The following is a 20,652-nucleotide window of genomic DNA, read 5'->3' as shown; positions in this document are numbered from 1 at the left end:
TAGCACTTGTGGTTACTTAGTTATGAACTTATACGTATATTTAAGGTCAAAGGTCAACGAGGTGACATGCCAATTTGTCCAAAAAAAAATACTGATGAGTTATCCCTATATACCAAAAATCAGATCTGTACCTGTATAGCAGGCTTGGAATTAGATATGTGCATGATGATTAAAATAATTTTTGTGTCATAAGGTCTCTCATCATACTGCATATGAAGGGCGTAGCACTTGTGGTTACTTGGATATGGACATATATGTATAAATGAGGTCAAGGTCATTTAGGTAAAATGACATTTTGTCAAAAAATGGTATTGCTAATAATCCCTATATACCAAAAATCGGAGTTCTAGCTGTGGTCACCATCCTAGTATGAACTTTATGGAGGAAAAATAAGATTTTCGAATTTTGAAAAACTAAGCTGGTGAAAAGTTTTCTTATACCAAGAGCTTCCAAATGCCCACAAGTGGTATATCAGAAGAGAAGTGTAAAAGTTTGAGAGTCCAAATTAATGTTCTCGAGGTGTGTTCTACCTTAATGAGGTGAGGAAGTTGTTGGTCATGTGATACTATATCAAAAAACTTTGTTCACTTACTTATGCCTATACTATATACCAAGAATCAGACCTCTAGCTCTATTGAGTACACCAGAATTACACATGTGCCTATTTATTTATGTGGTTAATGATGCCAAGGTCAAAGGTCAAGGGGCATCCCCTAATTGTGGTGTTCAATATGGTCCCTATTTATCATTGTTCAAGCCCATTCGGGTGCTTCCATAGGCCAAATCCAGCTGCATAGGTATTGGGCAGATCAAAGGTCCCAGAAAAATCAGAAAAATAATACTTGAAAAATCTAATAACATTTTAATTACATGACATATTGAAAAGAAACTTTATTCCCATTAAGAGTAGGAGAATTTCTTAATTTCTAAACTAGCTGCATATACAAAGGAAGTGGATACACTATTTAATGTCTGGAGTTCTATTATTATCATTTTGAATTCCGGCAATTGCTAATCTTTTGATATTGGTATCGTAATCATGTCAAAATTGTGTTTTCTGAAAAAGAAGTTTAAAAACTACACTTATGACAGATGTCGTTTACATATTTACACTCAAAGAAGATGTGTTCCAGTGTTTCTTCTTGGCCACAAAACTTGATTGTGTGCTCTCAGAAGGCCCAAGCGCGCCTGCAGCTAGCTCAGCGAGTTGTTTTGCGCCATCAACGGTAGCTTGAGACAAGTGAAGGTGACGTCATATCATCTGTTGAAGGTCAGACGCCATATTGTTTCTAAGGTAAGCAGAAGTTTAGATTTGTAAATATTTAAATGTACGATATCAGCGACGATAAGTGGCATCTACTGATTTTAAGTTGATAGTTAGTTAGTGTAATGCTTCGATCATTGCCGTCGTAGATTAATTCATCATTTGCAGATGTAGAATCACAAGAAAAGGCACACATATTGAGTGTTGAGGAGAATGTTTATGGAAAGTTTTGTAGTGGTGAACACGGCAATCGCCACCGTGCACGTGGGGATTATACAATCATGGTCCATGATACAATTAGCCATAGGGACAATCAAATCGTGGGAGAGAAATTGATGCGACAGCACACTATGTGTATTTTTGTTGTTGTTGTTGTTTCTTTGAGATTCGAGTGATTCACTGATTGTAAATATCAATTATGACGGGTAGGTAGAGAACGTTTAGTATGTATAGCGTGTATGGGTTTGTCCGTAATCGTCGAAAGGTAAGCAGTGCAGAATCCAGTATGGCCGAAATTAACATGCACTGTAAAAGTAAGGTATTTTACGACTGTCTTTTTCTGACGTTGTCTATCTCGTTTTTTGAAATTCGTTATGCAGCATTGGTTTGAATGAGTTTTTTGTTCTTCGAGGAAGTTTAATGTTTTGAATGGAGGTTACAAGTCTAATTTTGTTCTATTCATTTCACTTATATACTGCATTCAGGGTAGTGTTCGTATTGGTTTTCCAGGTTGAATTGAAAGGCAGTTATGTGTGTTGACATGTTTTATATAGTACATATCTGTATTACATTGTGCTTTTGTCTTTCTTAGTTGTCTGTTGCAAATTTCGCACTGTGTAACTGGTTGACAAGATATGTTTGATACTTTCTCGCTATGTCATTGACAGTGGATGGTGTGTCATCAGCTTGTTTATGTAACAGTTTTTCGTCTGGTATCTCACTGTTTTCTGATAATGTCATGCCTTCCACGCGAGATCTGTGTTGGAAGGATAAATTCAGGTGAACTTAAGGTCAGTGTTTGTGTTAATGATCAGTTTGATTTTTCTTGTGTATTGCAACATTCTTATGTGATGTTTATTTTGTTCTCTGTTTTTGTGGTAGCTTTGTTTGCTTCATATTAATATACTGATTTAATGTTTGTAATTGTAGCGTGTTGTGTTTTTGGTATTGATATATGTGGTGAGAGTGTGTGATGATCTTTAAAATGGCCGTTTGGTATTGTCCCCATGACATCCACATATGTATATTGTGTACAACATTTTGTGTTGCTGGAGTAATGTGTGTTAGGTAAAGCTGATTAACTGAAGTGACTGAGATGTTGTTCTGCTGTTTCCTTTTATATTTATTCAGGATGCACTCCATTTGTATAATTGCACATCTGTTACTGTTGTTTTTGTACAGATTTGTGTTCTTTCTCCTTTAAGACAGTGAGGTAACTGTTGGCATCGCTTATCATGAAATACCAACGATCACATTCTTGTTATTTCATTTGTATTGAGTGTGGTGTTGGCTGCAGTTTCTGTCTTCATGTTGATTGGTTAGTTTTCTTGGTAGTTACATTGGATTGGCTGTTAACTGAACACTGTAATTTGCTTGTATTTGTGTATTCTGACAGTTTTACTTTTGTGAGCTCAGAATGCTGTCTTGAATAGTGCTGATGAGTTGATTGGGTGAATTTTTCGTATTTGTATTTTGGGGGCAATTTTTCCCATTGTTGGTCAAAATATTATTTCTCTGAAATCATTTGTGCGATTGATTTGCAACTTGGTATGCATGTTCTCAGTGGTAAATGTATATTCACTGTGGCCTCCCACATTGAATCAAATGTGAGCCAAGTAATATTGACGCTGTTTTTAGCTCATATTTGGTTTTGTATATAAACACCAAAAAGAGCTTATATGATGAGTCGGTGGCGTCTGTATGTATATATGTATGTATGTATGTTGGTATGTATGTGTGGATATATGTCTGTCACACACAAAGGCTCCCATACCACCAAAGCTACCATCTCAGTATTTGGTGTACAGGTAGATGCAGGAGTTGAGATGTGACGTTGTTCAAATGAACATGTCAGTGTCAAAAATGTGCAAAAGAGGTAAGACAAAGGGAAATCCTGCAAATATGCAGGAGTGATGGCATGCCAGTAAGAAACAGGCCAACTCCACTGACCATGAGTCATTTCCTGTCATTGTTTATGAACTGTTACATATTAACAGACCAGCTCAAACCATAGACAGTAGAGGGGGGAAGACGTCTATGCTCAAACTAAGAGGGGCTTGTTGTTTCTGCTGTGCATGTTGCTGAAGTTGACCTCAGTACCTAAAGTTTCAGACCCTATTACTTTTGTCATTCTTGTTTTTCTGGTTTAAATATTTCTTGTTGTTGTTCTGGTTGTACTGTGCACAAATCATTGTCATAACATTAACGTAGAATTTTCCTCCACTGAACAGATAAAAACAATATTTATTGTTGATCTTTGGTACCTATACTGGTATGTACCAATTCTGATCAAATTTGAGTGACACCATATAATTGCGGTATTTTTTAAGAATTGATAGGTTTTAATTGTCAGTGCATCAGCAATATGTGATGTGATATTGAAAATATTGCAGGTAAATGGAAAATGTGTATTATAATGATTATGGAATGTTTGAAGTGTTTGAAGGCATCTAAAGGGACAGTGTTGGCTGTTTCACTACAGCTGAAAATTGTATTTATCATAAAATGCCAAGTATTTCTTGGGAAATAGTGCATTGTAGAAATTCTCCTAGAATGATGATGACTTCAAGGGAGATTTTGTAATGATTGTGTTACATAAAACTTAGACAAAGAAAGTGGCAAATGCATTTTGATGAATTTTTTATTTGTAAGAAATTTTAGCTCAGAAGCGGGCGTTCTTTAAGTAGTGAGAGTAACAATCATAAATGTAACTATTGTTGTGGCCTTTTGTGTTTGTTTAAACTATGTGAAAGACATTTAATGCTGAAGCACAGGAGTGTGAAAATTGATATTGAATGTACATTTATCAGTAATTAGGGTATAGTGGTAGGACTTTATGTATGCTTTGAACAACATGGTACCTTCAGTGTAGTTTTAAGCTCATATTTGGTTTTGTATATAAATACCAAAAAGAGCTTATATGATGAGTTGGTGGCGTCTGTATCTCTGTATATTTGTGGGTATGTATGTGCGTCACACACAAAGGCTCCATATCGCCAAACCTACCATCTCAGTATTTGGTGTACAGGTAGATGTAGAGGTTGAGATATGAATTTGTTGAAATGAACACTTCAGTGTCAAAAATGTGCAAATGAGGTAAGAAAAAGGAAAATCCTGCAAATGTGCAGGAGTGGTGGCAGTGAACTGAAACAGCCCACACATCTGAATAAGAGGATTTTGACCTTTAACCTATTTGTATACAGGGTACCTATTATGTTTGGGAATGGTAGCAGTAACTGAAACAGCAAATTGGTCATTTCCTGTCATTGTTTATGAACTGTGACATATTAACAGATCTGCTGAAACCATGGATGTCTATTTTTGTACACCCATGGTTGAAAGATTCTCTGCTATGCATGTTGCTAAAGTTGACCTTCAGTACCTAAAGTTTCAGACCTTATTTACTTTTGTCATTCTTAATTTTCTGGTTTAAATATTTCTTGTTGTTTTTTCTAGTTGTACTGTGCAGAAATTGTCATAACATCAACGTAAAATTTCCTGCTCTGAACAGATAGAAATAACACTTATTGTTGATCTTTTGTATGTACCAATTCTGATCAAATTTGAGCGACACCATATAATTGCCCCAAACAAATGAGACAAGTAGGTTTAGAGAAAAAGATTTATTTGACAAAAAAGGGAAATTGACAAGTAACTGCAGTTATACAAATTTGAACACAGTTTGAACAATCTAAGATAAATTTGTGTCAACTATTTGTTTTGTGTCTGAGATGGATGTTTATAAGATGTTATGGTGATGTGAAGATATGTTGAATTAGCTAAATACTGTGGATGTTACACTGACTGTTCTATCAGTATGTGTGAGAAATGTATGTGATATTGTGGAATGGTTGATGTTGTGATTCATGTTTTGTGTGTACTATGATATTGAACATTATACTACATACTGAAATAGATCATTTGATAATTCTGTTGCTTGTTTTTTTTTCAGTTTCTGGAAACCAAACATTTCTCACGGTAAGTGTTGCTGATTGGTATAGTACATTTCACACAGGCAAAGAGATGCAGATAGCACTAGGTGTATTACAGTTTGTGATTAGCATTGACCTGTTGGCATGAGACAAACTAGACATATTGTCGAAATTGAGATGTTGAGAACACTGTCAGGCATAACTATGAGCTAGGTGTATTGTCAATTAACTGCAAAGAAAACAAATCTGCAAAAGTTGAAACATTGTTTTAGAGGTGGTCAGACATAGTCAAAACCACAAGAGCACACACATCCAAGCAAAACCTGCTGTCTATGAAGCACAATTGCTGTCAAATATAAGGTTTTTTTTTGCATTGACAGTTTTTGTTACTGGAAAACATACACTCATGCATTGTAGCAATTCTCTTCTCAACACCAAACTTCATTGCAATGGAAGTATGGTAAAAAATGCAACTTGCATTGCTGGTATGTAAGCTAGCATAGTAGAGGTGGTGTGTGTTTATTGACTGGTGTTTTTTTTTTTTACTATATTTGACATCCTGTTAGATGTTGATTTTTCTATGATTGACTCATGTTAATGCCTCGTTGATAATTGCACGTAACAGGGTTTGAAACACCTTGATTTAGACAATACATCTAGTTTGTCTAATGGCAACGGGTCAATGCAAATAATTGTTATAGCTTGTTGAAATTCATGTAGTTCATATAAACTTCATAGCATGTTGATAAAAATTATATACATCAGAAGTTGTATTGAAACAGATTCATTGGGATATTGTTTTGGTGAAAGGTGGGTGACTGGGAAAGGCCGTTTTTGAGATGTACTATGTGCATTGCACAGCATGAAACTAAAGGTGCCGGTAAGCTGTTGTGATAGGGTGTGAAAAATAACTTGTGTGACAGGTCTTGTAAAACTTGTGAGATAGATTTGTATTCTCATCTGTGTACCCGTATCAAGTCTTTTAGTGCATGGAGTACATATCTTGTACAATGATATGTGACTTCAAGTTTTGTACATTCAATAGTGTCAAATTCTTTAATTTTTAGTAGTTGTCAGAGTTCGCGTTTACGCAAAAATCGTGCGTATTTAAGCATTGAAATTGACTCTCTACGCATTTTTTTCATTGTTATGCGTTTTCTATACGCAAAGGATAACACCGAAAGCACTCCCCACGACTGAGCTTAGGTGGCAACCAGACGAAATTTAATTGTTGCAACACATTTCTGCCAATCACACATTTTGTGTGGAAAGTTTCAGATTATCTGGTCGTTGTCTGAAAAATCGGCATCGTAGTTAACATGTTATCACGTTAGGCACGTATTGATGTCAGCTGTGCCTATGCATTACGTTGCTAATTTTCAGGCGAGCGATAGTTTCTGAAACTATGACACAAAGTGAGTGATTGACAGAAATGTTGCGACAAATTATATAAATGCCAACCGTGCACGATCATCGCGTCTCGCTGTTCCCAAATTTTGATCAAGCACATATGCAGCATGGCGTCGAAGCAGATGTGACAAATCTGTAATCTTTCAACTTTGCTGTACGAGTCCGTGAAAAAATGATTCATCGGTAGAGCTCGTCGGAATCCCGATAAATTTTGAACACTGCAGAAGTGTCTGGATAAGCTGCCATAACTCTAACTTTTGGGTTGCCTGATGTGTTTTGACGGTCGCATGTATACCCTTCGCTGTTACGTTTCAACATTGTTCAAGTTGTTCGTTAAACTGTTTTCATTAAAATAATGTTACATCGTACAATCCGAATATGTAGTGTAGGTTTATTCAACGGCACATTGTATTTTGCAGTCAGTTTTTTCATCAATCGAGTGCAGAAGTGAACAGTCCGGGTTATGTCCATAGAGAGGATATTACGATTGACCAATCAGCGAACCTGCCGCCACCAACGTCACGAATAATTAATCATGCAAACCTGGGCTCGTACATTGCAACGAGTTTGGAACTTTTCGGCTTGATTTAGCCTTTACTTTTAGCACTGGGTAGTTTTAGATGTAGACGTTACTCACAATGTTTAGTACGGTTGAGATGGTGACCGATACAAGTGATTAGTACATTGAAAATTACTTATTTGGATGAATTTCCTGGCTGGTACGACTCCTAGAAATCAGTATTTGACCCTTGTAAATCTACAGTAAGTTATTTGTCGCCAAATATCGCCTATTTTTGGTCAAATTTCAATTTAACCTTGCAATCTGCAGTATGGAGAATGTTTCAAGCTTTGCAAAGATGGGTCAACTGTTCTTGTCGGTCATCGGAGCACGATGGAGCACGATTTTTGTCATTTCGAGGTGCGATTGCCCCTTTGCTCAGAAAAATGCGCGCCGGATCAATCGCCGAGAAGTTAACCAAAAGCTGGAAAAGAGAACGAAAAACGTCCAATAACTCTTTGTCGAATATGGTCAAGGGTAAAGAAACTTAGAAAACTATTCCTGAAGAAATCTTACAATTTTTAACACGGTAGAACGTCGCCAATCGACTGGAGCTAAGATACTTCCGGGTAGCCAACAGTCTCACTCAATCGGTGGATCTGTCCGGTCATATCGCTATCTGAACAAAGTGAACCAACGTAACCTTTGACCCTTATTACATATACAGTACGTGATTGGTTCTTACCTTAATTTCATTACATATACGGTACGCCATTGGCTCTTCCCTACTATCCTCTATATGGACATAACCCGGACTGGTGAAATTACGCACTCAAATCCAGCCATTACGCAATTTTAGCAGACTAATGCGTATGCCGTACGCGATGAGAAAAAAGTCATCGCGAACACTGGTTGTGTATAAACACATACAAGATGTACAAAAATGATCTGACCTGTCACACGTTATTTTTCACAGTCCTGTATATGGGCATGAACTACAGGTATAGTACATCTATATCTGAAGAGTACTCACTGACTGAGAACAGTAGTTCATAGTGGGCTAGCATGAGGTCACTCCTCTAGTCTCTATAATGTCAAGGGCACTATGCTACCATCCCATCTGTTAACAATAGAGCAGAAAGTTGGAGAAAGGGAAGGCTAAATTTAACACTGATGCTGGGTTATCACTAGGGTGACAATGAGAAAGCCCACTGTCAGGCCGATGCATGTGTGTGGTAGTGGTGCTTGCTTATCTTATAGGATGGGAACTGTTGAGATACACTTCTGTGTTACTTGTGACATGTCAGGGCTTCTCATACCATTATACTACACTGTATAAAGAGCAAAGTCTGACTTGTGTGAAGTAATACAATGTTTTTGCAAAATATTGATGTAACCTGGCCTAACCATCCGACAATGGAATCAGTGGTTATTTTATCGTTATTAGTATTTGTTACGGTAAGTTTGCCTGTTGTTATGCAAAATTGCTAGTCTACTGGCAATGTTCAAAGGGAGGGTGTGAGTCAAACAGAAGTACAAACATCCCCACAGTTTGGAGTGTGGTACTGATGATGTTATGTACATATAGTAATATTTCCATTGTAATGTTTGATTGTCATGAAAACAGGTGTTTTCTTGGTATGAATAGTAAGCAGACAATACCGTTAAGGATGTATGTGCAGTAAAATAACACATTGTCATTCTCCAGTAGGAGTCAATGGGGAGATTGATAGAAAAATCTGTTGTACTATTGTTATTTCTAGAAAATTAGTGCATAGTTAAGTCAAAAGAAAGTAAATTCAATGGATTAAAAAAGGTGATATGTGAATGGGTTTGATTGATTCTGAGACAATTTTCATGAAAAGATTTCTTCCATGGGAAAAGCAATGATGGAAAAGTACTTTGAGTATTTTTTCTGGTTTATAAATTCGCAGTACTGTATTTTTAGAATAGGCATGGTGAACGTCCTATTTTATTGTTGATGTTGACAATGCATAAAAGAGAATATATAAATTTGTTTTCACAAGAAATTATAGTGCTCCTACTTTTATTGATCACACATCATTAATGAGATTACTTCAATGCAAAATCTGTATTTGTCCATGTTAGCATCCACAAATAGTCAAGGTCATACTGCAACATCTGTTGTTTCACACAATGTGAAGGAGGTTGGCGGGTGGATATTGAATTGTAGGGGAATAAACTAAATACCTTTCAGAATAAATTGCGTGTTTTTGTCAGTCATTGTAAAAGTGTTTTAGGCTATATTTGTATCACAAGACGGTGGAAGTAGACCATGGTATAAATGTGGCATTTTCCTTATGATGCTATTATGGAAACTTCAGTATCGCAATGTGTGATATCCTTGATGGTTCTCTGATCTGACAAGTAATTCTACAAACTGTAACGATGCATTATACTGTCCTAACTTATGTGTTTTTGAGATCAACTTGGGTAGGAGTATGTATGTATACATGTACCATTATGTTTGTATTTATCAATGTATATATGTCAGGGCTGGTGGTGTACTCTCATACAAATGTATATGGGAATGTGCTGCCTGAATGGGTTACTTTTTCACAAACAAATCCCTAAAGATGGGTTGACTTTTCATCAGAAAAACCCCTGAACATAACAAAGGAAATGTAGTGTGGCTGGAAAAACCATCACATCTAACAGAATTCTGGTGAAAATTCTCAAAATTTGTCAAAGAAATCCCTAACAGTGGGTCAGATTTTCAAAAGTAATTGGTAGATATTTGTAATTGGGGTGTTAGAACCCCAATGAAAATATCAGTATTCTTGTTCGCCCAGGACTTGACATGCCAAGTGCTGACTGAATTTCAGGTCCCAGGATTTGGTATAGTCCTTTTGGGCTGCTATTTCATGGATTTTGGTAGCCCATGAGAAAAGTTGGCAGTATTTGGATGTGGAACTACCAGTAATTCAAGCCCTGTATTCTGCTTGTATGTCTGTATGAATGTAGGTGTGTCTTTATGTATGTCTGTCTGTATGTGTATGTATGTTTGTATATGTGGTCCTAAATGACCTTACATCCTGATATTTTTGTTGTGTATGGCATCACACAACGTTCAACTTTTCTCCCTTTTGTAACAGAAAATTCATATTGTGGTTTTGGGTTGAGTTAGAGTGCACAAAGTGAGTAATATGGTGACTGTTGCAGAACTTGAACTCAGAGAAGCACAGTGATACCACCAAAAATGCCAGGATGTAAGGATCACTGAGGGCTATGGCAATGAAAGAAGGTGCTATATGTATAGCAAAACAAGTTATAGAAAATTGCTTGATAAGGGAAGCATGCAGTGTTGATAACAAAAAGTCTAACATTTTCAGTTTAAGCAGAAGACATTATTGTTTGAATAAAAGTAAATAAAAAAACATGAAGATTGTCTATTATTCATATTAAGTACAAGTGTTTACTCGATAAACTACAAATTAGTTAAAAGGTTTGTGAAACATGAAACGTATGTATGTATGTATGTATATATGTTGCAAGTATGTATGTATGTACGTATATATGTATTTATGTATGTACGTACCGGTATGTATGTGTGTACATTCGCATGCAGACACACACACGCATACGTATGTACATACCTATGTATTTATGTGTGTACGTATGTATGTATGTACGTATGTACATGCAGATACACACATGTACATACATTCACATGCAGATACACACATGCATGCATCCATTAATGTCTGGTATGTCTGGATGGATGGGATGAATGTATATGTGTGGATGAATTTATGAATATGTGCATGCATGAATATGTATGTATGTACATATATACCATTGTGTACATGCATTTATGCATACAAGGAATGCAGGTTTGCACGTATGGGTGTGTGTAATATTCATGCATGCATTATAAATACATGAATGGATGTCATACATTTATGTATGTATAAATGCAAGTGTGATTATATGTATGCATACAACTATGTATATCTATAATGTATTTATGTATGTACATATGTATATACGTACATATGTATGTATGTATGTATGAATGTACATATGTATTTACGTTCGTACATATGTATGTATATACGTATGCATGTACGTACGTATGTATGTACGTACATTCGCATGCAGAAACACGCACACATACGTATGTACGTGCGTATGTATTAATGTATGTATGTATGAACATATGTATATATGTATGTATGTATGGACGTATGTACATAAGTGCATATGTATGTATGTTTGTTTGTATGTACATGTGTACACACACACGTACGTACAATCATATGAAGCTACACACGCATGCATGCATGCATTAATGTTTGCCTTTATGTATATATGTAGGTATGCCAGCATGTATGGATGGATGGGATGAATGTATATATGTGGATGAATTTATAAATATATGCATGCATGAATATGTATGTATGTATATACATATATACCATTATGTACATGCTTGCATGCATACAAGCAAGCAAGGGTGCGTGTATGGTGTGTGTAATATGCAGGCATGCATTATAAATATAATTATTGTTGTCATGCTTGTATATATGTATAAATGCATGTGTGATTATATGTATACATACAACTATATATGTCTATGTACTGTATAGATATAGATATATAGATATATTGTATCTATGTATAGATGGAGATGCCTATTTTATATATATGCCTATTTTATATATATATATATATATAATATATATATATATATATATATATATATATATATCTATATATATATATATATATATATATATATATATATATATATATATATATATACATACATACATACATACATACATACACCTGGATGGATGTAAAATGCAATTAGACGTGTACATGTATGAATGTGTTCTTATGGATGTCATGCATGCATGCATGCGTGCATGGAAAAATGAACGTGTGTGTGCAGCTAGATGTGTGCACATGTATGTATGTATATATGTATGTATGTATGTATGTATATATATATTGTATGTATGGATAGATGTATTGATGTAAAATATACATGAATACATGTGTATAAGCATATATGGTAGTTCATGTATTATTGTATGTATCTATGTATATATTGATGTTTGTGTGTATATATGTATGTCTTTGTGTGTGTGTGCATGAATATCTATGAATGTGTGTATGGATGTTCATGTATATGTATGATGTCTTTTTGTGTGTGTGCATGAATATCTATGAATGTGTGTATGGATGTCCATATATATGTATGCATGTACATGTATTTTTGTATATGGGTATGAATGAATGCACACATGAAAGTATGTGTGCATATATGGATGTATAGTATACATGCATTATAGATGCATGATTGGAGTACATGAATGTATGTCTGTATGCATATTCAGTTTGTATTGGTGTATATAATGTATATGGATGAGTCTTGGTTTTGGTATCCATACTTCGATCCATGTATTATGGATGTGGACATTGTACTCTGTTCTTTTGTTTCAGAGTTTAATTTGCCAAATATTGTGTACAGAAAATTCATTGATGAAATGACAATGTAAACTGAAATTTAACATTGTGATATCAATGTAAGATAAGTATGTGAGAGAATCTAGTCTTGTGTTGGCTCAGAAGTGAGAGACGCTTGAAAATGAAGCCAGTATAAACCTCAATTTTCAATGAGTTAATAATTAAATTAAACTTACATGTTTTTATATATTGCAGATGCCCCGCACTAAGTACTGGAAGAAGAGTAGAAGCCTGAAGAAAGAGGATCCTGCCCTCTTAAAAAGCAGGAAAGGCCTATGGAGGATCCTGACCTCTTTAAAAACAGGACCATACCCATAGAGGATCCTGACCTCTTCCAAAACAGGACCAACCCCACAGAGGATCCTGACCTCTTCCAAAACAGGACCAAACCCATAGAGGATCCTGACCTCTTCCATAACAGGACCAAACCTACAGAGGATCCTGACCTCTTCCAAAACAGGACCAATATCCGTAAGGATCAGAAATATAAACTAATCCGTAAGGATCAGACATATAAGCAATTCCGAAAGGATGAGACATTTAAGCAAGTCAGAAACGATGAGACATTTCAGAAAGTTCATAAGGATCAAACATGTAAGCAAATCTGTAATGACGAGAAGCTGGATACTTCAGTGAACATTGTTGATGACTTTAAAGATCCTGTATATCAACAGAGCATTTGTAATGATGCAATGTTTGATGAACGTGTAAAGAAGTGTGACATAGACAGTGAAAATGTTGAAATGTTGCCATTCATCAGTAGTCATGAAATCCAAAACGACAGCAGAACTAATGATAAAGTTGAAAAGGACCAGAGAAATGCAGGTGCATTTCAAAAGGAAAGGACAATAGAATATCATAAAGACATTGAAAAAGAGATGGAATCATTCCATGGACAAGTAGGAAACCAGTCCAATAGAGTTAATAAAGAGTGCTTCAGTGATGGTGACTCTACAAAAGAACAACATCAAAAGGAATGTACTGAGAGCAAAGTAAGTACCATTGTACTAGATACAAAGAGTGATGATGTAATATTGGTAAGTGAAAGAAGGGAATCTGACTTCCCATTTTGTCCTTTGACAGTAAGTGTCTGTCAACGGTTGTGTGTAAAACTTGGAATAGAGTATAAAGGTAATGTTGGCATTGTTGACAAGGTTCATAATATTGAAGTGGGAGAACCATGTAAAATTAAATCAATTGAAGGTGATGGCAATTGTTTGTTCAGAGCATTATCATATGCTATCAGTGGAACTGAGGATAATCATGAAACAGTAAGATTGGCTATTGTAAATCACATGATTCTGAATAGTGAAGTATATGATGGCTATATGAGGGAGGAATTCAGTTCTGTTTCAGACTACATAAGTAAGTCAAAAATACAACAGCTTGGTGTATGGGGAACAGAGACAGAAATTCTGACCGCTGCCGAAATGTTTGGCATAAACGTATACACTTACAGTGCAAATCAGTGGCTGAAATTTTCTTGTAGTCTAATTAATGAGACCAATATTGATACTGGTGAAGGTATATACCTTAATCATCTGAATGAAAATCATTATGAATTTGTGAAGTGTGTCAGGTTGCCACATTCTAGAGTGTGTTCTTATGCAAACAATTGTGACCATGTCATTGCTAGTGTTACTTTGAGCAGGGAAAGTAGTATGGCACAAGCAGCAGATTTCAACTGCTGCATTTCTGAGAGTAATAACTATGAAGGAGATGATGTTATTAATGTCAAGACATTATGTGACAGTCTTGATGAACCTCAGAGTGAGCAAAGTGTTAAATCAAGGAAACGAAAACGTATCGGTGAAAGGTTGCGTAAGAAAATAAGGCGAGAAAAATATGAACTGGAAAAAAGTATGACAAGTGTAACAAATATATCTTATGATGTAAGACATAGTAAAGCTGCTAGAGAGTATGAGCTATATCATGGAAATTCTCAATTTTGTGAGAAAAAGAAGACAGAAAGTCGGATGAAATACTCTGTAGATAAGGTATACCAACAGTCGAAAAAGGAACAGAAACGTAAAAGGTATCGAGAAGATAAAGAGTACAGAGAAAGTCAAAAAGAGCTAAAATCAAGAAAATATCTTCAAGATGTTGAGTTTCGAGAGGACAGAAAGGCAAAATTTGTGAAAAGATATCAGCAAGATGCAGAATTCAGAGAAACAAAAAAATCACAAATTTCACAAAGATATCAGCAAGATATAGAATTCAGAGAAACAAAGAAATTGCAAATTTCACAAAGATATCAGCAAGATGTAGAATTCAGAGAAACAAAGAAATCGCAATTTTCAGAACGATATCAGCAAGATGCAGAATTCAGAGAAACAAAGAAATCACAAATTTCAGAAAGATACCAGCAAGATGCAGAATTCAGAGAAACAAAGAAATCACAGTTGTCAGCAAAGTATAAAGAAGACCATGAGTTCAGAGAAGCTAAGAAAGCTCAGTGTGTATCACACTTCAAAGAAAGGTATCAGCAAGATTTTGAATTCAAACAAGCATGGATAGCTAGATTTGTTGGTCAGTATAAAGAAAATCCAGATTTTAAACAACATGTATTGGATAAAAGTAAGACAAATAGGCTAAATGCTAGACTTAAGTCTGAAAATATAGAACATGTTATTTTTGCTTTCAGAAAAGAATTGTCTAATGTTCCAAATTGTGTTTGCTCTGTTTGTAATAGACGGCTATTTAGAAAGCAAGTACTGCTGTGTACAAAAGAGAGATATTATTCGAAAGCAGGTATTTGTAAGATTATTGCTGATAAATGTATAAGGGATGAATATGTGCATAAATGTAGCCATTTATGTAATGAAGATTGTCCAATTAAGAATAGTGCAGCAGTAAATTGTGGATATGTTACACATGCCACAACAAGCTTTTACAGGGACAAATGCCAGCTCAAGCTGTTGCAAACAATCTTGAAGTAAAGCCAATCCCATATGAACTAAATTGCCTGAATGGTTTAGAGCAACACTTGATTGCATTACACATTCCATTTATGAAGATGTTAGCTTTACCTAAAGGTGGACAAAATGGTGTTCATGGACCTGTAATATGTGTCCCTTCTAATATTGAGAAGGCTACTAGTATGTTGCCTCGATGTGAGACAGATGATCAGATGAAAAGGTGAAACTGAAACGTAAACTTAGTTATAAAGGTTGTTACCAGTATCAGTTTGTGAAGAAGGGTCATGTAAAGAATGCTTTGGAATACCTGCAGAGGAATAACAAGTTGTACAGGGATATAAAATTTAATGTGGATTGGGAAAACACACTTGAAAAACAGAAAGAAGATAATTCAGATTCCGATGAAGATGATGAGTTTGTCAGATACAGACAGTGAAAATGAACCAGATCAAGATAGTCATGGAATGTTTGTTGACACCTGCTTTCAACCAGTTGATATAGGTCAAGATATTCTTGATTATCACTTTGAGAATATTGTTTGTGTTGCGCCTGCAGAGGATAATGCTCCTGTTAGACTTTTGATGGATGCATGTAATGAAGCGAAATGCTTTCCTGTTTTGTTTCCAACTGGTTCACCAACATTTCATGATGATCGAGAGGTTAAGATAACATTAGGTCGATACCTGCAAAGTCGTTTAATGAATGCGAGTAACAGGTTTGCCAAAGAAATAGATTACATATTTTTGCACAGTATCTTGCAGAAGTAGAACAGGTTGTGTCAAATGTGTCAATCGCTTGAGGAAGGGAAGTGCTCATGCTTGTGGTAAAAAAGTGACCAGTGATGTTCTAACAAACAAAGAGTCTTTGAAGGAAATTTGAAGTGTGATGAAGGTTACAAATTTCTGAAGCCAATCAGAGGAACCCCTCCTTATTGGCAGCAACACAGAAAGACTTGTTTGCAATGATAAGACAGTTGGGTATACCACATGGTTTTGTTCCTTTTCTGCTGCTGACCTAAGGTGGACAGAAGTAGTTGAAACAATACTTCGTGAGCAAGATGATACACGTAATGCTAGTGATCTTGACTGGTCTGAGAAATGTGCTATTTTGAGGGCAAATCGTAACTGCAGCAAGAATGTTCGATCACAGATTTAATTGTTTTCTAAATGAAGTCATAAGTCACCAGCAAACCCTATTGGAAAGATTAAAGATTACTTTTTATCGAGTAGAGTTTCAACAGCGTGGTTCACCACACACACACTGTTTATTTGGGTTGAAAATGCTCCAAAAGTCAACAAAGATTGTGATGAAGATGTTGTTGGATTTGTTGACAAATATGTAACATGTGACATGCCATCTGTGGATGAGGATGAGGAATTGCATGAGATTGTAAAGACAGTTCAGACACACAGCAAAAGGCACTCAAAATCATGCATGAAAAAGGGTACTGCATGTAGATTTAACTTCCCAAGACCTCCTTCCAAGGAGACATTCATATGTCGCCCAGGTGACAGTGTAGATAGTGAAAATAAAGATGGTGATGAAAAGTCAGAGACTGATAATGTTGTACCAAATCTGGCCAATGAATTTGGAATTGAAGTGCCACAGGTAGAGCTAGACGATACAGCAATTGGCAAGATGATCGCTACAAAAATCTTAGAAAGAGTTTGGGCATTTGTCTCTGACGAGAAGAAGGAATTTCAATGTGTGGATGCATTATTTAATGCAGTTGGAATATCGCAGGATGTGTTTGAGAAAGCATATGCGCTACGTTCAAAGAAGACAAGTTTAGTTTTAAAACGTAAGCCGAATGACCTCTGGGTCAATCAGTACAATGCTAATCTCATTCGTTGCTGGAATGCAAATACGGATATCCAGTTTGTTGTAGATGCCTATGCCTGTGTTGTGTATATTGTTTCATACATCTCAAAAGCCGAAAGAGAAATGGGTTTACTGTTGGAACATGCTCAAAGAGAGGCTACTAAAGAGGGCAATTTGGATGCAAAATCTGCCTGAAACAATTGGGTAGTGTATATCTGCACAATAGAGAAGTAAGTGCTCAGGAGGCTGTATATAGAGTTTGTGGATTGAACTAAAACAATGCTCACGGAAAGTTCAGTTTATTGCTGTAGGAGAAAATCCTATCAAATGAGCTTACCCTTCAGTACAATACAGAAAAAATTGAAAGCAGAACAAATTGATGAAGAATCAATCTGGATGACAAGTATTGTTGATAGATATAAAAACAGACCAAACAAAAAAGTGTTCAATGACATGTGTCTTGCCAGTTTTTGTTCAGAATATAGAATTGTTTCAGTACAGAAATCTCCAATGTAAAAAGCAGGAAACATAAGATGCCTGTTGTGAAGTTGCAAAATGGTGCAGGATACATGCAAAAGAGATCTAGAACTGAACCAGCTGTAATTAGATACCCAAGATTTTCAGAAACAAAATATCCTGAGAAGTACTTTCAAAGCATCCTGCAACTTTTCCTGCCATATCATGTTGAATCTCAACTGAAACCTAAGACTTTTGAAAGATATGAAGATTTCTATCATAGTGGTGCAGTGAAATTTGAAGGTGGCTGTTTGGAAAAGGTGAAAGTGATAGTAGATAGCAACAAAGCTTTATTTGAGAAAGATACTGATGCCATTGATGTGGCTGAAGAATTGTTGGATATGAATGGTCCATTAGAGGATGCATGGGCTGAAATATGTCCAGAAAGTGAATTAGAAAGAATGGAATGTCTTGAATCACGTAGAAATTGCCTTGATAATGATGATTGTGATGAGGCAGATATTCCTGATTTAGTGCAAAAACCACGTGGTGATTGTCATGTACAAGTTTCCACATCTTCACTACCAAGAGTAAAGGTTGAAGCAATGCTACGATCATTGAACAGGAAACAATCTGATGTGTTTTACAAAGTTAGGAAATGGTATTTAGACAAAAGCAATGGCAAGAATCCAAAGGCATTTAATGTATTTGTTAGCGGTGGTGCTGGCACTGGCAAAAGCCATTTATCAAAACAATTTATTATGAAGCAACACGAATACTGGCACGTATATTGCCAAAACCTGATGATGTTTCTGTACTATTAACTGCACCTACAGGTGTTGCAGCGTTTAATATTGGAGGCACAACTTTACACAGTGCATTCTCAATTGCTGTAGATTCAAAGTTGCCATATCTGCCTCTGCGTGAAGAAAAGATAAACACTCTTCGTAGTAAATTGGAAAATCTTCAAATTTTAATCATCGATGAAATTTCAATGGTAGACCGCAAATTGTTGCATTATGTTCATGGAAGATTAAAGCAATTAAACAAACTTGTGATTCCACTGCATTTGGAAATGTATGTGTTATGGGAGTAGGTGATTTTTATCAACTCCCTCCTGTAAAAGGCAATCCATTGTGTATGACAATGAAGCAGTTAATCTGTGGAATGATTATTTCCGCATTGTAGAATTGACAGAAATAATGAGACAGAAAGAGTTTGCATTTGCAGAGACATTGAATCGATTAAGAGTTAAAACCAAAAGTGAGAAACTGAACTCTAATGATTATGAGATGCTTCAAAGCTGTGTCACTGGTGAAAAATCCGATGCTATTCACATATTTGGTACCAATGCTGAAGTGAATAATTGCAATGTTACAATGCTTCATTCTTTGTGTACAGATCCTGTGTGCATTGAGGCTGAAGATTACAGTAGAAATGCTACAAGTGGGAAAATGGAAAAAATAGAAGGACATCATGCCAAAGTATACAGAAAGGATTTGGCAAAGTCTCTTACAATTGCCATTGGTGCCCGAGTGCACTGACCCACAATATTGACATATCTGATGGACTGGTAAATGGTGTCTTTGGAACTGTGTCTCACATTGCATTTACCACTAGTCAATGCTTTCCATCAACAGTGTTTGTTGTATTCGATGATGCTAAAAGTTGGTGTAAATTTACGTAGAAAAAAAGTGATACCATCAGATATGGAAGAAAATAGCACCCCTATTGAACCACATGAAGTTACTGTCGCACACAACGGCGGAATTAGGAAACAATTCCCAGTGAGACTAGCCTGGCGTGCACTGTCCATAAAATCCAGGGAGTGACGAAAGAAAAAACAGTTGTTAACTTGAAAAAAATGTTTGCAGCTGGACAAGCTTATGTAGCTTTAAGTAGAGTGACATCATTGGATGGACTGTCATTGAAGATTTCCAACCATCTTCAATATATTGTAATGAAAAAATTACAGATGCCATTGCTGAAATGCCACCATTTCTCAGTGAGCCAGATTTAACATTTGAGGGACGTTTTTCCTGCTCCTTGATATTGCATAACATACAAGGGCTGTGCTCACATATTGAAGATATTCGTAATGATAGTCTATTTATGGAGTCTGACTGTATTTGTTTGACAGAAACATGGTTACCTGATGATCAACAACACTTTGATCTGGAATTAGATGAGTTTACATTTAATCATCAACCAAGAAGTAAATCATATGACCAATATAACAAGAATACTGCAAGCTTGCACTCGCAGTGCCATGGTGGTGTTGGAGTTTATTGAAAACATCAATGTCATGTGAAATTTTGCATCCAGGTATCTCTAATTTGGAATGTATAACATTTTGTTTGAAAGATGTAAATGTGAAAGTGGCCATTGTATACAGACCAGCATCATATAGTGCCCCTACATTTAGAAAATTCTTAGTACTTTTGATAAAAGAAATGGACAAATATAACATACAATAATAATGGGTGATTTTAATGAAACTTATTTGTTTCAAGATCAACAGTTGCTTTAATGGAAGAACATGGCTTCAAGCAATATGTCTATCAAGAAACCACAGAACAGGGCACATTGATTGACCACGTTTATGTGAAGGTATTGACAGTGTAAAAGTTGAAGTTA

General features: G+C 35.8%; 2 protein-coding genes across 4 annotated transcripts in view; one reads left to right on the top strand and one right to left on the bottom strand.

Moving 5' to 3' along the window:
- Nucleotides 1-20,652, bottom strand: part of LOC139136108 (membrane metallo-endopeptidase-like 1) — a 104,037-nt gene that overhangs the window by 3,543 nt on the left and 79,842 nt on the right. The gene's annotated exons all lie outside the window — the stretch shown is intronic.
- LOC139136709 (uncharacterized) lies at nucleotides 1,263-19,932 on the top strand. Of its 3 annotated transcripts, XM_070704520.1 has the most exons (4): nucleotides 1,330-2,274; nucleotides 5,436-5,461; nucleotides 13,016-13,812; nucleotides 19,417-19,932. In XM_070704520.1, exons 3-4 carry the CDS (start codon nucleotides 13,096-13,098, stop codon nucleotides 19,480-19,482), a joined length of 783 nt encoding a protein of 260 aa, XP_070560621.1. In that variant the 5' UTR covers nucleotides 1,330-2,274; nucleotides 5,436-5,461; nucleotides 13,016-13,095; the 3' UTR covers nucleotides 19,483-19,932. The 3 variants fall into 3 exon arrangements, with proteins under 3 accessions (XP_070560623.1, XP_070560621.1, XP_070560622.1); XM_070704522.1 differs by lacking the exons at nucleotides 1,330-2,274; nucleotides 5,436-5,461 and adding an exon at nucleotides 1,263-1,294; XM_070704521.1 differs by lacking the exon at nucleotides 5,436-5,461.

Source organism: Ptychodera flava, chromosome 7 (genome assembly GCF_041260155.1).
Source record: "Ptychodera flava strain L36383 chromosome 7, AS_Pfla_20210202, whole genome shotgun sequence".
In the NCBI taxonomy this organism is placed as follows: Eukaryota; Metazoa; Hemichordata; class Enteropneusta; family Ptychoderidae; genus Ptychodera; species Ptychodera flava.
The sequence above is the reverse complement of the archived record's forward strand: the minus strand, read 5'-3'. Positions and strand labels throughout refer to the sequence as shown.